Here is a 22,944-nt window from a genome sequence, read left to right as displayed (position 1 = left end):
AATATCAAATATCGTGGACCATACTGGCGCCGTATAGCTTACCACAGACCGACCTATCGTGTTATATGTAGTCAACAATGTTTCTTTATCTGCACCCCAAGTGTTGCCGGCTAGAGACTAGAGGACCTTGCTTCTACACCTCAGCTTGTCGTAAATAGCTGTGGCATGCGCGGACGACATGAACATGCTATCGAATATGACTCCTAGCATTTTGGAATAGTTTGTGGTCGGGATTCTCCTTCCATCGACCACGAACTTCCACTTTGTTCTCACCTATGGCGTCCATGTGGTAAACAGAGTGATCGTAGGTTTAGTGGCGGATATTTGCATATTCCTCGAGTGGAAAAAGGTGGTAATATCAATCAAATATGAGTTCAGACTTTCACAAATGACATCAGGGAAGGTACCTGACGCCAGGACTGTACAATCATCCCAATGCCGTCTGGAGGGGGCGGAATACAGGAGAGGTGGAGGTTAAACAGTTACGGAGATATCATCCCACCGTGAGGATTCCACGTACGACTGGTGTCCACACATATAATTGATTATCTAACGTTTCGAACTTAAGCGGAGGGTTGATTGTCTGCTCAAAGTCATCAAGCAGCGTGGAGTGCTTGACAGTATCAAAGGCTTTTGATAAGTCATGCGCCAACATCTATCACACGGCTTGCTCTGGTAGAGTGGAGATGGCGTGCAGCGCTGGTGTGCTGTGCTGCTTACGGAACACATGCTGATGATCGGCAAATGAATTTCTGACGCCGGAAAGGACTAAAGCCTCGAGCGTCTTTGCTACGGGCGACAAACGAGAAATGGGTCTGTACGATTCACCATTGCTATGGGCGACAAAAGAGAAATGGGTCTGTACGCTTCACCATTGCTGGCATCCTTGTCTGGCTTCAGTAGCGGAATCACCCTGTCCATTTTATAGACTTCAAGAACGATGTAGGTGGCTAGCGACAGGTTGAAAACGTTAGTGTGATACTAGACTCTCGGCATATCCAGCTGTTTCAGCATTAACATAGAGATGACCTGATGGAATCTCTATGGTAATGCTGAAACAGCTGGATGTGCTTTGGATGACTTAGCGTTGCTGATGGTATTCGCAACATCATCCATTGTGGTTCATCCTCGGCAGGAAGAGATCGAATGCGAGGTAGTACTCTTCTCTTCGCTCTGTCGACAAACTGTCGATTGAAATAACTTGTGCACATCTTCGAGTCAGTCAACGTAACGTCGCCAAACGTGACTGAGGTCCTATCTTCCATCCTTCCAGGGTTCGAGAGTGACTTAACCGTTGCCCACAATTCACTTTTTCCGGCTCCAATGTTGGAACTCTTCAGATGATTTAACCACCTGTTCCGCTTATGCTAACCAACCTATTAACTTCCAGACGAAGCTCATCACGCTCATTTGCTAATCCCGTCGCCTCTGCTGGGAAGTTTGGTCTAGCTTCGGGAATTTGCAAAACAGGTATATGAGGATCGGCGGCAGCAGTGATGATGTCTCAGAACGTCCTTTCTGCTACCCGAACATTAGAAGGTTTGGGTAAATCTCTGAAGAGGTGATTAGTGAACTCCCTGAAACTCGGCCAATTAACTTTCCCATGATTGATGAAACTGCGGCGTCCAAAGGTGATGAAATCAGGCGGTCTTCTGATGGAGACAATTATGGGGAGATGGTCTGATCCAAGAGAATCGACGGGTTGTCAGGTGACGTCATTTGTCAGAACAGATGACACGATGGTTATGTCTGGCAAACTGTGGCTCTCTCCATTAATTCTGATATGGGCGTCCTCATTGGCCGTGAAAAACGTAGAGCTATCAATCTGCTCAGCCAGCACTATACCCCTTTGGTCGTTTCCGAGGACCGAATGCCACAACTCATTAAAGTCCCCCAAGACCAGACGGTTATGACCTTCCAAAGGCGGGCTAATGTTGGGCGTATAACATGCAGTACAGCTGTTTATCGGCGGGATGTATACGTTTAGCAACTCTACCTCGACAGTTCCGCACGTGACTGCTACACTCATACATTCCATATGCGGGTCAAGCGACGCAATAGGAAAGCTAATCCCACAACTCCACTTCTGGTGGTGGTTCTTCAGTACGTCGTAACCATCACAACGCTGTAAGCTGCAGTTGCATTCTTCCCACACATGAAATCCACTATTTCCTCGAGTCCATTGCAATTAAATTGCAAAAAGGATGAATTTTCAGGAATTGGAACAACAACGGCTGCTGTTAAGTGCTGCGTGCCCCGTTGTTGTTGGGGGACTTTGGCAATGTCGCGTATTCTAAAGAAGACGACGACTCACTGAACGCTGTGTTCACGCAGCAGGATGCACCCACTCCTGACATCTATTGCATCTCATCGATTTTTGAGCGTGGTGGCTGCGGATAGGACAAACAGAGCACTTATAAATTTATCCGCAGTTTTCCTCCGTCCCGATACGGAAGAATCGGGAGCCGGCATTCTGGAATATGCTGTTCCTAACACAGAAAAACGATGCAAATACAAACATGTGTATATATACAGTTAAGGTCACATAAGGCAAATATTTGCTCCGGCCACCGGCAGTGTGCGCTTACTGAGCGCAAGTGAGCATAAATAACAATGCATTATTTTCGCTCACTTGCTCTAAATAAACACACACTGCCGGTCGCTGCCTGATGTGACCTTACCTTTAGAAAGGAGTCAGCCAGCTTTGCCAACAGTTAAATACCATCAGCCTACTACTGTACAAAAAAAAACAATTAAAAATAAAAAATTAGAAGTTTTGGAAGTTTCCACCGTAAATTTTTAGAAGTTGGTAGGTATCATCAACAGTGTATCTATTTATTCCACTGATAAACCCATCAATACAGTCTCAGCCAAAAACAAGTAAAAATGTGTTAAGTTCGCCCGGCAGTATCTTATTACCTTCCACCATGAAATATTTTAAACTAATATGAAATTGCTCAGAAACATTATCATTTCATAATTATCTTAAATGCCAAAAACCAGACAATAACAATAACATTAAATAGAAGGAGGCTTTAAGCCACAATTACAGTAGCCCCCTCAAAAATGTATTGACTTTCATTTCCCGTTTTTGGCTTTCTTAATATTTCTTCTCACAAAAATTACTTTAAACTAAACCCAACTTCTTAGTATCGTTCCAGGAACATTTTTTTCAAACTTGGTTTTAGCCATCTGCTCTTTATTAAGTAATTAAAATCCACTTTTGCTATACGCTAAGGGTCTTCTAAGTATTCTTTTGCTATACTCTCTGTTATAATTATTCTCATCATCCTACCCCACAAAAAAAAAACAAATTTTGACTTTTAAAGTCATACCCAATATAAGTTTTTCTCATCGTTATGGCTTTTAAGCTTGCCGCCAAACGAGAACCAAAAGAATTCCGTAATGAAAATGTAACAGAGAATAAAGAACAAGCCAGAAGGCAGGCATGCAGACGGAATTTTTATCCATAAATATAAGTTTTTATTATTTAACATTCGTTGTAATGCATGATTTACATTCTTTTGTTGCTTGTTTTCGGTTTGAGATTGAAATAATGAGATGAAGTGAATGAGTAGAAAATCCCACAGCAAAACAGAAGGACTTTCAAGGCCGCACATGTAACAACATAAATTGAAAAATGTTACCCAGTAAACATTTTGAAACGAATAGTAAAACATAGTGTGCAAGCAACTTCTACTGGCCTTTTTATGAAACAACCAGTTTGGATTTTATGGTCTCATCTAAACAAGCATGGCTAAACATTAATATTTAGACCAAATCGGATATATCTCAGTAACCAATTCAAATCTTGTATTGGATTCAACAGTAAACTTGTAGATAACATCATAAAACGGGGCGGGTCCATCGACACGGGATTAATACAGAACCATACAACATACGTGTTTAAGCCAGCTGTTGCCACCACACTGTACATAAGTTATTAAAGAATATCATAAGAATATCATGGTCGCCGCGTGCAGAAAATCAAGCTCAACAACAACTGCTGCTTACAACGTTGTGATGGTTACAACGTACTGAGGAAGGATCGCATCAGAAGTGGAAGTGGGGGATTAAATTTCCTATCGAACAAGTCTGTTCAATACAGACTTATCTCGCTTGAGCCTGGCTCCAATGACCCGTACATGGAATGTATGTGCGTAGCAGTCAAATGTGGAACTGCTTAGATAGTGTTGCCCAACGTACACATGTCGTTGATTAATTACTTCACTCCAGGTTATATGCCCAAATAAGTCAGCTGTTTTAATGATAATCATCAGCTGTTGCATTCGACCAGAGGAATCTAGCGCTTGCTGAGTAGATTGATAGCCCTACGCTTTGCCCGGCCACTGAGACCGTCGGTACCAAAATTAGCGATAAGTGTCAAAGTTTGCCAGGTCTGATAAATAACGTCACCTGACAACCCGTCTAAATATTTCCCTAGAATTTCTTCATAAGCAGACCGCCCGACTTTATTACCTCTGAAAGACAAACTATCATCAATCATGGAAAAACTAATTGACCTAGTTTCAGATAGTGGACTAACCCTTTAGAGGAGAACCCAACTTTTCTGATGTTCACTTAGCTGAAATGACGTTCCGAGACATCATCACTGCTGCAGCCGCTCCCTATCCATATACCTGCTGGTCGAATAACCGAAGTGGGACCAAATTTTCCAGCAAAGGCGACGGGATTAGCAAATGAACATCAAAAGCTTCGTTATGCCAATTCGAGTGACTCCAGAACCAGGGAGTTGACACTAAAATCATCTGAAGGATTGTCATATTGGGCCGGAATAAATTGATTGTGCGCGAAAGTTAAGTCACTGTCGAATCCTGGGAAGAATGAAGATATGACTTCTGTTGCAATCGGCGACGTTATGCTGACTGATCCGAAAAGGCGCATAAGTTATTTTAAACGACAATTTGTCGAGCACTCCGGGAGTGGATGATGTTGGCAATGTCATCAGGAACGCTAAATCATATATCACCAATGTTTTTAACATGTCGCTAACCATCCATATAGTGCTCGATGTGTCTTGTTACTGAAGCCAATCAAGGGTGCCAGAAAAAATTAATCATACAGACCGATTTCGCTTTTGTCGGCCGCACCAAAGATGCTTGAGCATTCCGCAGCATCAGAAATAGCTATCCAGTTCCGAAAGCAGCACGCCACGACAACAGCGCTACACGCCATCTCACACATATTAGTCGAGGACTCAACCAGATCAGGCCGAACTTTCAACTTATCAAAAACCTTTGATACTTCCAAGCAGGTTTGAGGACATTGAATAGGCAACAACCCTCCGTCCAAGTTTGAAACGTTGGATAATCAATTATATGTGTGGACGCCAGTCATGCGTTGAATTCAGGAATAAGATGTCAAAGCCCTGTAGAGTGAATCAGGAAATTCCCCAAGGTGTTGGGATAGCTCCGGAACTGATTTCTACCTCTCCCGTATTCCAGCGCCTGCAGACGACATTGAAGGGAGTAACCGATTTGGTCCATACTTTGCACATCGTGAAATTTCTACCAGACTTAGATGAGGTTCTAGTGTGGACTTAATCGGTCCACTCCTTCGGGTACATCCCACACAAAATTTCGGAAAAGTTCAATTAAGGACCTGCGCTCGAATCGCTTTGTTTTTTGTTTTAACAACTTGTATTCACTGCCACGCATATGATGGTACATGTCTCCATACTTCCTGGGAAAATAACCTGAAAGATGCAAAAAACCCTATGACGCCGTGTGTAGTGTTTGGAGCGCAAGATAACTCTCGAACGGATCAACCGATTTGGTCCAAAATTTGGCCTTCGTAATATTTTGTATAAAAATAGTTTCGAACATAAGCAATGTCAGTCCACTCCTTCGGGTACCTCCCCCACAAAAGATCAAAAATATTCGGAAAATTTGTGCGCACGATAACTCTTGAAGGGAGCGACCGATTTGGTTCATACTTTACACATCCTAATATATCTACCAGATATAGATCAGGTTCGAATATAGACTATGTTTGTCCACTACTTCGGGTACCTATCACACAATATTAAGGATAAGTTCACTTTAAGACCTGCTGTCGAATCACTTTCTTTTTCAAGTCCATACTTCCTGAGAAATCCGCCTGAAAGGTGTAAAAACAACCCCTATTGCACCATATGTACTGGCTGGAGAGCACTATAACTCTCGAAGTAACCGATTTGATCCAATATTTGGCCTTTCTCATATTTTGTCATACTTTCGATTCGGAGATAGGCAATACCGGTCCACAACATCGGGTACTACCCCGAATATTTAAAAAAAATGTTTGGTCCAAACTTTTGATCTCCTAATATTTTGTCCAAATTTAATTTAAATCCTAAAATGGAGATACCTAAAGGTACCTCCTCCACAAAAATTCAACATTTGTGTCTAAGTGCAGTTTAGGATCTGTTCGAAGATCCTTTGGAAATGTATACCGATGCTGTTCGTTTTTGTCCTGCTTACAACGGCATTATGTTTTCCGTGACAAGTCCATGCTTCTTTGCATACTGATCCGAAAGTTATGAGGTGGACCACTGAAATGTCTAATGGGCGCGATATCTATCGAAAAGATATGACTCCCAAAATAAGATCCACTTCCATATTGCACTATGTCGGTCCATTCCTTTAAGTACCACCTCTGCAACACTTTTGAACTTTAATTCTAATCCACATTTTCGTTGGCAAGTTCAAATGTCCAAAAAAGGCAACAAAATACTGAAAAGGCCCTAAATACATTCGATCTGACCGTAGATGAAAGTTGCAATTCGCATACGCTGAGGGTATATCTCTGTCAGCAAAGCCGACTGATACATTTCTACGTGTATTATATTTGGACCAATATTAAAAAAATATGACGATTTTTTGCATATGATTTTTACAGAATTCGAGGTGTGATATCTCTGGAACCTTTAGTCAAAAAAAATCTGAAAATTACTGAAATGCTTTGCTGATGAGCGGCATTACCACAGCAAAAAATAAAGGAAATCAAAAATCTCATTTTGAAAAAGTGTCCGATTTCACTCAGAAAATCCATATATAATTTATAGGCTCGCAAATAAGTATTTCAATGTGTTACAGGCCACGGGTACCACCCGCTTGCAATGCACACCCTCCTTGTACGGCCAATTAACATCAAAATTTTCAACGATGGCAAAAATATCCGTCAGTAATGTTGGCGACATTTTCTGAGCCATGTAAAACTTCTCTACAAATGGTGTCTTAAGACACGCCGTTCGTACTCGGCGATAAACAGTAGGTCCCATATCATTGAGCTAATATGAATCGGGGTGCACTCATTGATATGAGAGAAGTCTCCCTTGTCCCATATGGGATGTTTGTGGAACAATTAAAAAACAGGTTGTAAAACAAACTTATATACTCTCCATACTATGGAGCATTTATATTTATGTTGTGGTTAAGTTCAGTTACATATCTGCTGGCATTGTCCAAAGTTAAATGCAATGACCATTATATTCTTAACATGTTTAGAAAACTACATACCCTTTCTTCTCATTATATACTAATTGTTGATTGCTTTTGGTTGAAATGTTAACACTTCCCACACAACTAACAAAAAATATTGGCTACAAAGAAGATATCCTCTTCCATCCAATTGTGTGCTATTTTAAAGCCAATAAAATTTAGCTCCCGTAAGGCCATCACTTAGAATCAAATAGCTCATGGCTGGCTGGCTGTCTGACGACTATTTGGCCAGTAGCTGTTGGCTACGTTGGCATTACCACAACCATGGTTTGTCCAAAAAAGTTTTTTGGGGGGTTTTTGTTGCCAAGTTTTTCTTTTTTCATTTGTTTCGTATTCTCTCCTTGCGTTTTTGGCTCTCATTGCGTATCCATAGATGTTAACAAAGGCGTGAAATTGCCAATTGCGTGTTTTTGCTATGAACAAAAAACATTTTGTTTGGTATAATTCGTGTTACGGTATATCTGTTAAAGCAGGGCAGGCTGTGTATGTGTGTTTTTTGTAGAGTTATACATCATATTTACAGCTCAATAGAATTGTTAGAGAGGATTTATAATTTTTACATACATACCTACAGACAAACGCATTTAGGGGAATGTAACACTTTTGGACACTTGATATGGTTTCGTATACCTTTGACCATTTAGGGTTCTTGTAAGCAGCATTATAATGGACAAAAATATGATAATTATCGGTTTTAATCTCTTACGTCTTCTCCAGGATTACAATATTGTCGATTTCAGGATGTAGTGCTTTTTTGAAACTGCGTGAACTCTCATCAAGGATAAACTTTAAGCGTTACCTATCGCTGTTCTAGAAATATTTCACTCATGCCGAGACCAAATTAGGTTGAAAATATCTCACACATTAAGATGCCATCCTATATTAGGCCACGACTCGAGTTAACCAAACTTAATATCAATTTGAGGTCTTTAAAATTCGAATACTAATTAAATCTGCACTGATAACTGCGAAACCACCAGTCCTGATTTTTGGTATTCGATCCTTGAAGCCAAAGTTTAACAATTCCAAACACTTTAGGTCTCATTTGTAGTACATAGTTTGTACCCTGTTGAATATCCTACAGCATGAATGGAAATCCTACACCATACAACCAACTTCTTCCCATGAAATATTAATAACCTGTCAAGAACTTTTCTGCAATCAATTCGAAACTTTTCTCATATTTATCGAACGTGATTTTCATTCACTTATTATAACACAATGTATGATGGCTGTTCCTTCCCACTTCTTCGTGTGTTGTTTGTTATCCTAGCTAATATTTATTCTTTCATATTTTCTCATTGCAGTGTCGTGTCTTACTCAATCTACGCACTTCACAGCCATTTGAAGAAGTGCTGGAGGATTTGGGTCAAGTGCTGAAAATTAATGGTGCTAAGAAAATGTACACAGGCACAGGGCAAGAGGTATGTAGCATGAGCACACACATACACCCAGCCAGAAATAACAAGAAACAAAAAACAAGTTTTTTTTAACATTTTTCCTTTTACCTCCTCCTCCTCCAGGTACGCAGTTTTTCACAACTACGCAATGAATTTGCCGATGTCGATACATTTTATTTGGCCACTGGTACAGCATTGATTGCCGGCTCTCCCATAAGACGTTCTCGTTCGCGGCCATCGGTAATGGCTGCCGCACCCATACTTCCAAACGAAGATCTTCCAAAGGTTCCTTTGCGTGGCGCCCGACCACGTAGTAAAAGTCGTCCACGTATTTTATATGCACCCGAGAGTGAAATTTTACGCACAAATGGTGAATACAGTATGATTGATATGATGAAAGAAGATCCCACAAAAGTCACGATTCGAGGTCTTAGACGCACATTTTATCCACCATTGCATCATGCACCAGCTGATAATACACCACCAGATAAGAAGCTGCAATTACAGTGGGTGTAAGTATGACGGGGCAAATAGGGTTCACAATTTATTTGTTGATCCACTTTAATTTGTTTGCAGTGAGGTGAGGGACTTCAATATTTCTCAACAATCTCACAAAATAAAAACTTCGGCATTTAAAATAGCCTATCAGGCAAGACTAAAGGCCAAAACTCCTTCAGCTCGCTTACTTTTCTGCTTTGCTTATGTTATAAGGAAAAGGGCAAGAGCTCCATGCCTACCAAGGCCTTTAAGGTTGAACCAAATTCGAACTGGGTTGCCCTTTTCCTTTTAGTATTCTACCAGAAATAACGTAAGCAAAAAAGCAACCGGCTAATGTACCGTGGCCTTTAAGAGCTTTAAGAGCAAAACTCAATCAGCTCGCCACTTGCTTTGTTCGCTTTGCCTGCGTCATTTCTAGTAAAATAATAAATGACAAAGGGTAACCTAGTTCAAATTTGTCTCGGTCGTTCTTTATTCTTTGACCAGAAGTGATGTGAGGCAAGCAAGAAAAATCCATTGTGTTTTGGACTTAAAGGCCTCGGTACATAAAAAGCCTCGCTTTTTGGGTTAAAGGGCTCTGCACATACAGAACGTTGTGATTCGAGCCACGCGTTAAAAACAACCACTCAAAGGACCATATGTGCCTAGGCCTTAATTCATTTGCATGATTAAACGAAAAAGGTATCGACATTTTCGAACTATGTTACCCTTTTCCTTTTATTCATGTACGCATTCGCCAGCCAAAGAATTAAACCAGAAAGCAAGCCTTCTTATGTACCGAGGCCTTTAGGCTCATAAGCTCTGAAAGTTGGCCAACAAAGATTGCTTTGCATAATAAAAAAATCTTTTTCATGATCTATTAATTGCTATTATTTCTTTCAGCCATGGCTATCGTGGTATTGATGCCCGTCGCAATCTTTGGGTTTTGCCTTCGGGCGAACTATTATATTATGTTGCTGCAGTTGCTGTTCTATTGGATCGTGAAGAAGATGCCCAACGTCATTATACTGGACACACAGAAGATATTATGTGGTAAGTATTATTTGCATTAAGGAGTGAACTGACAACCCTTTTAGTAGGCGATAAAAATTAATCTCCAAGAAAAAATATATTTTTACCAATGTTCCAATAGAAGATGTGAATATACCCATTTAAAAAAATGTAATGAAAGTAGACATTTTAATCTAATTTTTAATCTTATTATATTTGAATTTCAAAATTGGGCGCCATAACCAATCACTTTAGATCGCTAATCCATAGAGAACTTCAACAATAGCTGTGTTCCTTTACTTACCTGAGGTTAGCATTTTTACCATTTGTTACCATTTTTAACCTGCAAAGCGTTCGTTAAACCCGAAAAGTGGCAAAACTGGAAGCCATTTTTAAGAGAGTGAGAGAGGAGAGATAGAGAAAATGGCATTCTCTTCTACAACAGGCTACCAGACAAATTTCTGCAGGTAAAAATGGCAGAACTGATTTTTCGACTTTTGTTTGACGATTATTTCACAATGAAGAAGAAAATGAACGAAAAACAGAAGAAAAAGTCGAACACTGACAAAACTAAATTAAAAACTGTGAAATAAAAGACGAAAATTGATTTTTTATGTTTCTTTTTGACATTGCTGCCAGATCTACCATTTTTCCGTTCCTTAACTTTTCTGGTAAAAATGTTCATGAGAGAGTAATTTTGAGCAATTTTGACACTTATCTCTTTTACCACTCTTACCATTAAAAAAGTAAAGGAACAAAGCTAATATACATATGTATGTACCAAGGACGCAACTGGTCGATACGTTCTATCCCAGCAAATGTTCGATGCCAAAGATGCCATTCAATCATGGGTGCACGTGATCTGGCATGTCATCTTTATAGCATCTTCAGCGATGAACAATGATCCAACGCATGTCATTTACACCAATGCTTTGACATGTCATTTTCATCAATGCTTTGGCATGTCATTTCCACCAATGCTTTGGCATGTCATTTTCACCAACCCTTTGCAATGACATTATCATTACGACGAGAGTTTTAACAACGTTGGTTGTGACTTCGAGTCTCCGACAACATCAAGCCTATTGTAAATAATTAATCTTATATACATATTTAGAAAAATGTGTATAAATATAAACACAAAATCCATCTATATTGGATCGATGGAATGGATTCAAATGCTGATGAAAAGATCGGATCTTTCACGACTTACATTGGTTCAAATGCTAATGAAAAGATGGGATCTTTCACGACTTCGTTTGAACCAATGCAAAAGATGCCTTGAAATCACCTCATCGCATGGAACACCTTCCTTCAAATTTTGCTGAGAATATATCGATATTGGTCGGTTGGTACAACTCACATATGGCTTGTAGCACCTTTGACCTAATTGAGCTGGCGAAGACCTTATAATCGACGAATATTTTCCTTTAGTCGGTTTATTTTCCTTTAGTCTTCTCTAGGATTTGGCGTAAGTTATATTGTGGAACTGATCTATGGTGGATTTATCAGGCCTAAAACACACAATATGCTCGACAGTACTTTATATGCGATGGGAAGGAAACTTATTGCTTTGTACTTGACACATACAATCTTGTCTTGTCTTTGTGTACAGGACTTAACAGATTTAGGTTCCAATCACGAGTACATTTCTCCAGTTGAACAGTTCGACATGCAGCCCATCAGCACCTGCTGGCCTTATTGTCCTTCAGCAGATTAATTACCCCATGACATCAGATTGGTTAGATGGTAAAAGCTCAATACATTCCTTTAGGATTCGTTCTAAGTATCTTCATCGCCGTCCATATTTGATACCAAAAGCTTGATAAAATGCTCCTTTCAGATCCTCAGTACGCTATCTGTATCAATTACTAGGTTCCTTCATGATCTTTGCATGAGAATGTGTCTGATGTTTTACACTTTGAGAAAAATTTCGGTCTTCATTGTGATTCCGGAACCCTTCAGTCTGGGGTGGTGTGACTCCTGAACATGTCGACTTTTTTACGCTCACGTTTTCGCTTCTCTTTCTATTTCTTCTAAAAATACGATTTTCCTCTCAACTCTTCCCCAGCTCTCCTTAGCTCTTCGTGTTGCTACTGACTGCAGGGTTGCACATTGGATCCACTTGTATGGAGAAAGTGGCCAAAAATATTTAGGGTGTAAAAATCAAGCCAATGCGCCGGTTACAGCTATGTGCTGCTGCGAAGAGTGTTTTAAGAAACCACGATCGCAACATTCTCCCATCTTTCCCCTCTGGAGGGGGTATACGGTAAGAATTGTTGTATGCTGTTAATACAAAATGACATGAACAAAGGTCGCGATTATCTTATGATGCAAAAATAGGCTTGGGGAAATAAAACAATCTCCAAAACAACATAAAATCCAACCAATTTAAAAACCAACATTTTTGTCCTAAAATTGGTAAAATTTTTGATATAGATCTTATAGCGTTTTTCCTCGAAGACACATACTACCCACGTAAGTCATATATGGAAGAAGAATTATTGACCCTTTCCATTGATGCCAATTATGTTAATGTATGCGGTCAGATAACAGAGTTATACCCTAATATATCCATAGAAACAATATTCTATTCTGCGACCCACCATTTATAGTCTGGCACTAGATGGCAGCTGATTTTAATGCTGAATAATCTTAAACCTATGACCTACTTTGGAAAATTATTCCCGAGGTGGACACTGATGGACATCATGCGCTTAAAATATAGGTTGTACTCACAACAAAAAATATTAGTCAAATGTTCCGACTTTTGAAGCTATTCTTAAAAAGATCGCTTTCGAATGAAACAAAAACTAATATATTTTTAAACAGGTCCATTTCATAACTGTCAGAGTTGCCAGATGTTGTACCAAAATTTTGACATTCATTTTTTTATTTTTGGCCAATGGGTGGATCCACTGTGGGTTGGCCTGTATGTCGTGTTCTTCTCTTCAGTGCCTTATTACACTCCTGCTCTACCCATGGACTTTTAGGTGGCTTTTTGAATCCATGTATAGATTTTTTACCACTGCGCTTCCACACTATCGGGACAAGGAGTGCCGTCTTCCAGAATGTTAGCAAGTTGAGCGGAGTGGGCGTGTGCAATCTGTTGCATTTGCAGCTTCTCAACATCCTGCTTCCCTCCTGTGTTAGATCGTACTATTGCCGCAACATTAAGACGAATCGATGTTCGCTCTTCGAACCGATCGGGCATCTAACGCACTGGAAGGATTGTTTTGTCATGTTGGGACTTCTACTTGGCTGTGAAATCTATCAACCTCATCCCGTTGTCGGATATTAACTCGTGTAGGCTAAACTAGCCGACCGTGGGTCCCTACTAATTTAAGCAGTAAAATCTCTTAAGCCAATACTAATGTCATGTCCAGGGCAGCTTCTTCTTTCTCTTTGGTCGGGAAATTAGCGCAGAAAGGAATGCTGTAGATGAACTTTTCTTTAATTCGGATTGTTGTGATTCTTTTATAGTCTACAGTGAATCTGGAAACACGATCTTTGTCTAACTTTTCCTATCGTAATTCCTGCAAGGCGATAATATTTATGTTATACTTTTCAAGTATACCGCCCTCACTATCCTAGTTCACTATCCTAGTTCAGAGTACGAACTTCCAGCTGTCGATTCGCAGATAATGGTACTAAAATCGTTTGCAGGGCCGTCAACATTAGGGGCGTTCGTTATTCTTTTCGTTTGTTTTTTCATGGTGGTTATTTTTGACTAGGGTGGACTATTAGTTGGTAGTTGAAAAGGTTTTAGGTTAAACAAATGCAGTTCCAATTTCACATGCAGGATATGTATTGGTTATGGCGATAACCCCCAAGCAGGCACTACATCAACAAGCAGGCACATCAAATCTTCGCTTTCTCACGATGTTGGTTTACAGGCGTCATGAGGAGGCACCCCAGGCAGGTTTAAATATTATTCGTTCGTTGCACTGGCGCCAGATAGCTTACCACAGACCGGCATATTGCTTTATAAAAGGTTGGCAATGTTTCTTTTTCAACACCCGAAGTGCTACAGGCCAGCGACTTGATGACCTTGTTGCTACTTCTGATCTTGTTGCAATTAACTTTATACCCAATATCATGGGATAGGTAGTGGATAATAGTGTGACAGTAGATTTAGGGCGGATATTTTCATATTCCTCAGATGGAAGTGCTGTACTAAGTCAGCTATTAAGATATTTAATCAGTCGCATGTGTCATCGACTATAGGAACCGACGCCAAGATCGTACAATCGTCCGCATACATTACGATCTCTATGCCACGGAAGGTGTGGAATTTCAGAAAGGTAAAGGTTAAAGAGTTGCGGGGATATTGCCCCACCTTGAGAAACTCTCTGTTTCACTCTACGAGTCTTAGACTTCCACTAGCGATTGGCGTCCACACATATAGTTGACTATCGAACTTTTCAAATACGGCTGGTGGAAAGTTTTCTATATATCTTCGAACAGCCTTGCATGGTTGACGGTATCGAAGGCCTTCAATAGGTTAAGAGCCACGATAAGAGTTGGGCTATCTAGTTCCCGGAGCAAATTGATCTTTCTAGTTCCTTTTCCCAAAAGGAACTAGTTCCTTAATATAGTTCCAAATAGTTCCGAGACCGATATAGTTCAACGAATCTTTCTCTTTCATCGTTCCTTTCATTTCAAACAGTTCCGAGACCGAAATTTTTCAACGAATTTTTCTTTTCCATCGTTCTTTTCGTTCCAAATAGTTCCGAGATTGAAATAGTTCAACAAATCTTTCTTTTTCGTCGCTCTTTTTGTTTCCTTCGTTCCAAATAGTTCCTAGACCGAAATGTTTTCATGGTTTGGTGGATGGATTGACATAAAAATAAATAAATTGCAGCGAACAAACAGCAACGACGTAGGCGTTAAATTGAAGGAACCAGAAAAGCTAAAGGAACTATATAAACTAAAGGAACTATATAAACGCAAGAGCTGGCTATAGTTCCAATAGTTCCTTGTTCGGAAAGTTCCTTGGAACTAGTTCGTTCTGGAACTACACAACTCTAGCAACGATGACTGTTTGGTTGCACGGCTTGTTCTGATCCAGTCCTCGACTGCTCGTCGGTGTCATGCTTAAGTGTTCCATACGCCATTTGTTCCATATACACTTTGGACGCAAAAAATCTGCCTTTTTGTTCCATATCCATAAAGTGTGGCGTATGAAACAAAATAACTTTTAACTTTTTTGTTCCATATCCATACCGTTTGGCGTATGGAACAAAAAAAGACAAAAACTAATTGTTCCTCTCAAAAAGTGATGGCGTTTGGAACAAAAAATTGCCCAATTTTGTCAAGTTACGAACAATGTGGCGTATGGAACTAATTGTTTTAAAGGACTAGGTTTAAAAACTGAAGAAGAATAGTGTTTAAATCAAGATATTTTAAAATGTTGTATTGTTATATGAAACTAAAATTAATGTTTGCTTAAATTTAACGCCTCCCGCTTAATAAAATACACGTAAGATAAATAAAATGTCAGAAAATTAATTAAAATAGAATTCTATTGCCACTACCAATAGTTCAGAGAACGATTATGGCTTTTTCGAATGAATTAAACGATGAAATAAGACAATAAAAATAAGTTAATAAAAATCATATTTTTCGAAATTCGAGGGGTCCACTCCTTAAATAAACGTAAAGGAAACATATAACAATGGTCGCTAAAGCACCCATTTTCTACTGCAACTGTTTTTTTGAAGCCCCCGAATTTTCAGCTCTACAGCAGCACTTCACATAACGGAGTTGGAACAAAATTGATTAAAAGTTTTTTATGTGACATAAAGTGTTCCATGTGACACAAATTGCCAAAAACATGAAAAAAAGATCCTATGGAACAAATCAGCAACCTTTTGCATTTATAAAAATTGGCCATAACTTCTAGACTATAACAGATATCTGACTAAAATAAACTCCTAATATATTCTTTGAGTTTAGTTAAGTCGAACTGAGCTCTTAAAGTATTGGATTTTTGCACCGCATCTAGCCTGTATGGACTAAAACATTAACTTGAGTTTATCAGGCAAATGGCGTATGGAAAACTTAAGCATGACACCGACGTGCTATGTGTGGATATGACGTGTGATGCTGTTGCGTTACTGGAATCCATGCTGATTTTGAATAATTGGGAAAGAGGTTCTCATTATGGGGAGGAGTAGTGCTTCAAAAATATTCGCTTATGGCGACAGTAGATCTGTATGATTCACCATTGACTGCATCCTTGCCTGGCTTCAGAAGCGGGATCATCCTACCAACTTTCCAGTCTTCTGGTACTAAACTTCGAGTTCATCCAGTTGCTTAAGCATTACCATTGAGATTCTGTGTGGTCCCAACACTTTGGGTGATTTCGTGTTTCAGATGACATCAGCACCATCGCTCATCGTAAATTGTGGTGGTACCCCATCAGCTTAAACGTTCTTATATGACTTAGGAAACTCCCTCAAATTAGCTAACTATTTGGTCTTCAGGGTTCGTTCGACGAAGATCATCACGCCCATTTCCTAGTCCCGTCGCCTCTACTAGGAAATTTGGTCCAATTTCAGGTATTCGACCATATGGTATGTAGCGGGCGGCTGTGGTTATGATGTGACGGAAAATTCCATCAGCTATCTGAGGTAATGGACAAGTCTCTGAATTGATAACTTCTCTGAACCCTTGCCAATCAGCCTTTTCATGGTTCAGAAAATTACGGCGGTCTGAGGGTGATCTGTTAACGGTGACGATGATTTGAAGATGACGGGTTGTCAGGACACGTCATTTTCCAGACAACAAATCAGAGCACAAATTTTTGCCCCAAAAATGTCCATGTGGCGCTGGGGCTACACAAAATGAATTGTAATGCATATTTCTTTGAATTCAATAATAATAAAACAAGTAAAAAAGTATCAGTCGGCTTGGCCGACAGAGATATACCCTCAGCCTGTGTATATTGAAATAATTTTTTCCCAAAAAAACGCATGTATTTAGGGAATTTTGGGCGTTTGAACTGACAAAAATGTTGATTAGGTTTAGAGATCAAAAGTTTTGCGGAGGAGATACTAAAAAGAATGGATCTCCAGCCACTACATATTGTACCATAGGGGTTTTTTACAACTTCAGGGATGTTTGCTCAAGAAGTATGGGCTTGCCCCTGAAACAACTTTTACCATCGCAATTGAGGCAGCGAATGCAAGTTGCTTCAACAAAAATCAAAGTGATTCGAAAGCAGGTCTTAAAGTGAACATGTATCCGAAATTTTGTGTGGGAGGTACCGGATGGAGTGGACAAATATAGTCCATATTTGAACCTGATCTATATCTGGTAGATATATTAAGATGTGTAAAGTATGGTCCAATTCGGCCACTCTCTTCAAGAGTTATCGTACGCACAATTTTACCGAACATTTTTGAACTTTTGTGGGGGAGGTACCTGAAGGAGTGGACCGATATGGCTTATCTTCGAACTTAAACTATGTTTGGACAAAATATTACTATAACCAAACTTTGGACCCAATCGGCAGACCTGTTCGAGAGTTATTTTGCCCTCCAACCTCCTCACACGGTGTCATAGGGGTTTTTTTGCAACTTTCAGGCTATTTTCTCAGGAAGTATGGACTTGCCCCTGATGAAACTTATACCGTCGTATGGAGGGCAGTGAATACAAGTTGCTAAAGCAAAAATCAAAGCGATTCGAGAGATGGTCCTAAACTGAACTTTTCCAAATTTTTGTGTGGGAGGTATCCGACGGAGTGGACCAATCGAGTCCATATTAAAACCTGATCTAAGTCTGGTACACGCTCCACGATGGGCAAAGTATGGACCATATCGGTTACTCCCTTCAAGAGTTATCGTGCGCACAAATTTTCCGAACATTTTCGAACTTTTGTGGGGGAGGTACCGGAAGGAGTGGACCGATATAGCTCATCTTCGAACTTAAACTAAGTTTGGGCAAAATATTACGAAAGCCAAAATTTGAACCGAATCGGTTTATCCGTTCGAGAGTTATCGTGCGCTCCAGCCAGCCAGACAGACAGACAGACAGACGGACGGACATTGCTCAATCGACTCCAAATTGTCTGAAACACATTTCGTCCAAACATACTTGGGGTCTAAAACCATTATTTCGATGAGGCACATTTTGCCCGTATGAAAGTGTATATACCCTTCATATCCTAAAGGCTGAGGGTATAAAAATTATGTGTTTGTGCTTATCAGTCATTCTAATTGGTGCAGGCAGGAGTTTTTGGACCATTATGGCCTTGCCCCCGTCGTAATAGGTGCTGCGATACATGTCATTAAATTATAATTTTGCAAAAAATGTTGTATATATTCGAATATCGTTGTCAACCTATAGTGCATGGAAGAATTTATAACAGATGTAGTTTAGCTTTTAGTCAAACTGTCTTTTATCCACCAGTGTAAATCTGCAGACAAAATATCTTAATCTCCTGCAAAGAAAACAACATTTTTAGTCTCCAGCTAAGATGGTGTATTTTTAAAAGTATTGTTTCTTAAATAGAGTAAAAAGTTCATCTACATTTTCCGATCATATTTAACCTCAATAAAAGCTAGACAATAATATTGTATCTTTTGAAATTGTTTGCTATTTTCAGCAGTCTAAAAACTTAGTAATTTCTTTTCTTTCAGCATGGACGTTCATCCATCACGCGAACTTGTGGCATCTGGACAGAAAGCTGGCAGAGATCGTAAATCTCAGGCGCATGTTCGCATTTGGAGTACGGAATCTTTGCAAACGTTATATGTTTTTGGTATGGGTGAATTGGATACGGGTGTGACAGCCGTAGCCTTCTCACAATTGGTAAGTACAGTCCACTAATTTCAAATTAGAAGGATTCCAGTTACTGGTAAATCTTTCTCATAAAACCCCAAAATCGAATTTATTATTTTCTTCTTAGAATGGTGGCAGCTACATATTAGCTGTAGATAGTGGGCGTGAAAGCATACTCTCAGTGTGGCAATGGCAATGGGGTCATTTGTTGGGTAAAGTTGCAGTAAGTATCCGTAAATACAATACCTTTCAAATTAAGAATTTATTAAAATACCTTTTTTATTTCAGACACTACAAGAAGGCCTATCCGGAGCTGCCTTCCATCCCTTGGATGATAATTTGATTATCACACATGGTCGCGGCCATTTGGCCTTTTGGCATCGCCGTAAAGATGGTTTCTTTGAACGTACCGATATTGTTAAGCAACCATCGCGTTCACATGTTACCAGTGTACAATTTGAACCGGATGGCGATGTTATTACAGCTGATTCAGATGGTTTTATTACCATCTATTCAGTGGACTCAGATGGTGCCTATTTTGTGCGTACCGAATTTGAGGCTCACACAAAAGGTATTGGTTGCCTTATTATGCTGGGAGAGGGCACTCTGCTATCGGGTGGTGAAAAGGATCGTAAAATAGCGGCATGGGATTCATTGCAAAATTATAAGAAAATTGCTGACACTAAGGTAAGCGAATATCCCTCGTATTGAATTTATATAATTTATGTTCATTTTCTTTTCTACAGCTTCCCGAATCCGCTGGCGGTGTACGTACAATTTATCCCCAACGTCCGGGACGTAATGATGGCAATATCTATGTGGGCACAACACGCAATAATATTCTGGAAGGTTCGCTACAGCGTCGTTTTACTCAAGTTGTTTTTGGCCATGGCCGCCAATTATGGGGCTTGGCCGCCCATCCTGAAGATGATCTGTTTGCCACGGCAGGTCATGACAAACACATTGCTTTGTGGCGTAAAAGTAAACTTATATGGACCATCCAGACGGGCTATGAATGTGTATCACTGGCATTCCATCCGTTTGGTACCGCCCTGGCTGCTGGCAGCACTGAGGGTCATCTATTGGTTATTAATTGTGAAAATGGAGCGGTTATGCTGACGCTGAGAGTATGTGGTTCACCCATAAATTGTGTGGCATTTAATCAAGGTAAGTAGTTGTGAATGAAATATGGCATCCATCATGCTTTCTGCTAATCCCAATTATTACCTTTAAAATATCGCGCCCAATGTTTTATTCTGTAAAACCCAATTTTCCTTTTAATATATGTTGTACTTTAAAAACTAGTGGAATTGAATATGGCGCCCAACGTGGTTTTCTGCTAAACCCCATAATTTCCCCTTTAAAATATGGCGCCCAACGAGATTCTCTGCAAAACTCAATTTGCTTTTCCTTTAATTTATTTTTATTTCCAGTTGGTGATATGATTGCCATGGGTTCCCAAAACGGTAGCATTTATTTATTCCGCGTCTCCAGAGATGGTTTCTCCTACAAGAAAGTGAACAAGATACGCGGTTCCCAGCCCCTGACCCACTTGGACTGGAGTATGGATGGTAATTTTGTGCAAACGGTAACAATTGATTTTGATTTATTGTTCTGGGATGCCAAATCACTGAGTCCCGAACGTAGTCCCATTGCCATGAAAGATGTCAAATGGTTGACAAGTAATTGTACGGTGGGCTTTTTGGTGGCTGGCATGTGGAGTAATCGTTACTATAGCAATAACAATACAATTATATCAACCTGTACACGATCAGCTGCCCAAGATATGCTGGCCTCGGGAGATGCAGATGGCTATATACGATTATTTAGGTAAGTGGTGGAGAGCTTAGAATAGAAAATCAAACATTTTATTAACATTTCAATTCGTTTTGCAGATATCCCTGTATAAGCCCCCGGGCAGAATTTCACGAGGCCAAGGTCTATTCAGGCATGGTGGCCTGTGTTCGCTTCCTGTTTGGCGATCAAACATTGGTAACTGTTGGCGGTACTGATGCCTCGTTGATGGTCTGGGATTTGGTAGAGGAATAGCTGAAATGGCCACCGTGGCGTACAACTGCACAGTATGAGGCCCGCTACTCAGATTACTGGCGTCGTCGCACCTCCAAACAATCCTCCACTGTGTTGGATAGCGATTCTTTGGAATACCAGTAATGGGAGTAGTTTGCCATATAGGCATATTATCCAAATCCTTCCCTCCTCATACACACATACACAAACCCAAAACACACAGAAGAGATATAGACATTTTTTGCATTTTATTTTCCAAAATATTGAAGGCTTTTTTTATTAAAGTAGAACGATTAGTATTTACAAATTAAAATTATTAAATGAATATTTTCCAACAAACGAAACTTCCAATAAAAACTCCATATTAAACCAAAACGCTTCCCATTTTAGTTCTTTTTGTCTTCCTTTCTTTTCAATCCGACCTATATAACATTTTAGTTCCCAAATTTTCTACCACTATATCTACTATCTGTCCTTGTTTCCTACTATCTACTCCCTTCCTTATCCTCGACAGTTTCCTTTTCTTCCCAGCCCCTACTCTACAGACTATAAGCCACTGGTGGACTTTATCTTATCTTTGACTAATACCTACAGATAACTCAGCCATTTTTTATACATTTCATATTTCATTTGTTCCGATTTTTGGACTATATATATTTTGTGAATCCCTCCTCCATCATCTGAAAAAACCGATTATCCTACTCTACAACTTGTCGTCCATTTTTTAGAAAAGTAATACCGAACAAAAGACATTGTCTCTAGTAATCCATTTGAAGTAGTTGAAACGAAAAGAAGAAGAAAAACTTCCACACCCAAGTGCACTTTGATTCATTAAAACCAAAATGATAAAAATTAAAAAAAAAAACTAGAAATATAAAAGTAATGAAATTATAATTTATTTTTAATATTAAGATTTTAAGAAAATATGCAAAAAGAAAATGTTTAATTAATACTAATGTTGGCATTGAAAGAGTATATTAAATAAAACAAATTATAAATAAACAAAGTTAAATAAAAAAAAATATTGTTGAAAAATTTTTGGTTTTTTATTTACAAATTTGGAGTTGTTGAATTCTTCCTCAAAATCGCTTAAAAAAATAACAACATATGTTTTAATATTTCTCGTTAATTTCTGCTTCGCCATCTATAAAATGCAGCAGCTGTTACTCTCCGTTTCTTAATTTCTGTATGTACAGTACAATCTCGATAATCCGGACACCACATGTTTCGGAAATTCCTATACGAGGGGAACTAGAAAAGTTTATGGTCTAGGCAACACGTCATGTAGCCAGACGCCATTTGACTTTTTTTGGAAAGTTTGACGGTTTTTAGTTTAAACGTACTCAGGACATTGTGACATACGACCATGTGTTGTATTGTTTACAGTTAATTGAAAAATCACTTTGCAAAAAAAATGGAATATACTTGTGAACATTTTCGTCCGACCATTTTTTATAACTTTCGACGTGGGTAATCACGGCAAGATCGATCAAATTAAATCTTTGTATGTGGATAGAGGACCATCCTATTGCACTATGAAAAACTGGTTTAATGAATTCAATCGTGGACGACACTCGCCAAAAAATGAAAATCGACTGAGCCGGGCTAGAATTTGAAACCACGTCCTTGAAATCATATGAAAAAATTTTGTCACGGCGTGTTAGCGTTCAAAGCCAAACTCATAACTTCAAAGGCAGCGCAAAAAAGCGTTTGTCATGAAGAAATACAATTCAACGGCG

At 39.4% G+C, this 22,944-nt stretch overlaps 1 protein-coding gene across 3 annotated transcripts in view; it reads left to right on the top strand.

Annotated features, from left to right (window-relative positions):
* The window catches only part of DCX-EMAP (Doublecortin-domain-containing echinoderm-microtubule-associated protein), a 701,411-nt gene extending 679,171 nt beyond the window's left edge, over positions 1 to 22,240 (top strand). For all 3 annotated transcript variants that reach the window (XM_073982508.1, XM_073982507.1, XM_073982509.1), the window contains 9 exons: positions 8,810 to 8,926; positions 9,026 to 9,414; positions 10,283 to 10,432; positions 19,036 to 19,207; positions 19,305 to 19,400; positions 19,466 to 19,864; positions 19,924 to 20,344; positions 20,611 to 21,007; positions 21,073 to 22,240. In XM_073982508.1, coding sequence (XP_073838609.1) covers positions 8,810 to 8,926; positions 9,026 to 9,414; positions 10,283 to 10,432; positions 19,036 to 19,207; positions 19,305 to 19,400; positions 19,466 to 19,864; positions 19,924 to 20,344; positions 20,611 to 21,007; positions 21,073 to 21,226 — 2,295 coding nt within the window. In that variant the 3' untranslated portion in view covers positions 21,227 to 22,240. The remainder of the gene's footprint in view (positions 1 to 8,809; positions 8,927 to 9,025; positions 9,415 to 10,282; positions 10,433 to 19,035; positions 19,208 to 19,304; positions 19,401 to 19,465; positions 19,865 to 19,923; positions 20,345 to 20,610; positions 21,008 to 21,072) is intronic.
* The last annotated feature ends 704 nt before the right edge of the window (positions 22,241 to 22,944 follow it).

This window comes from Musca autumnalis, unplaced genomic scaffold (genome assembly GCF_047663935.1).
Source record: "Musca autumnalis isolate F117 unplaced genomic scaffold, ASM4766393v1 scaffold_4, whole genome shotgun sequence".
Classification (NCBI taxonomy): domain Eukaryota; kingdom Metazoa; phylum Arthropoda; class Insecta; order Diptera; family Muscidae; genus Musca; species Musca autumnalis.
Note: the sequence above shows the minus strand (reverse complement) of the source record. Positions and strands in the feature narration are given on the sequence as shown.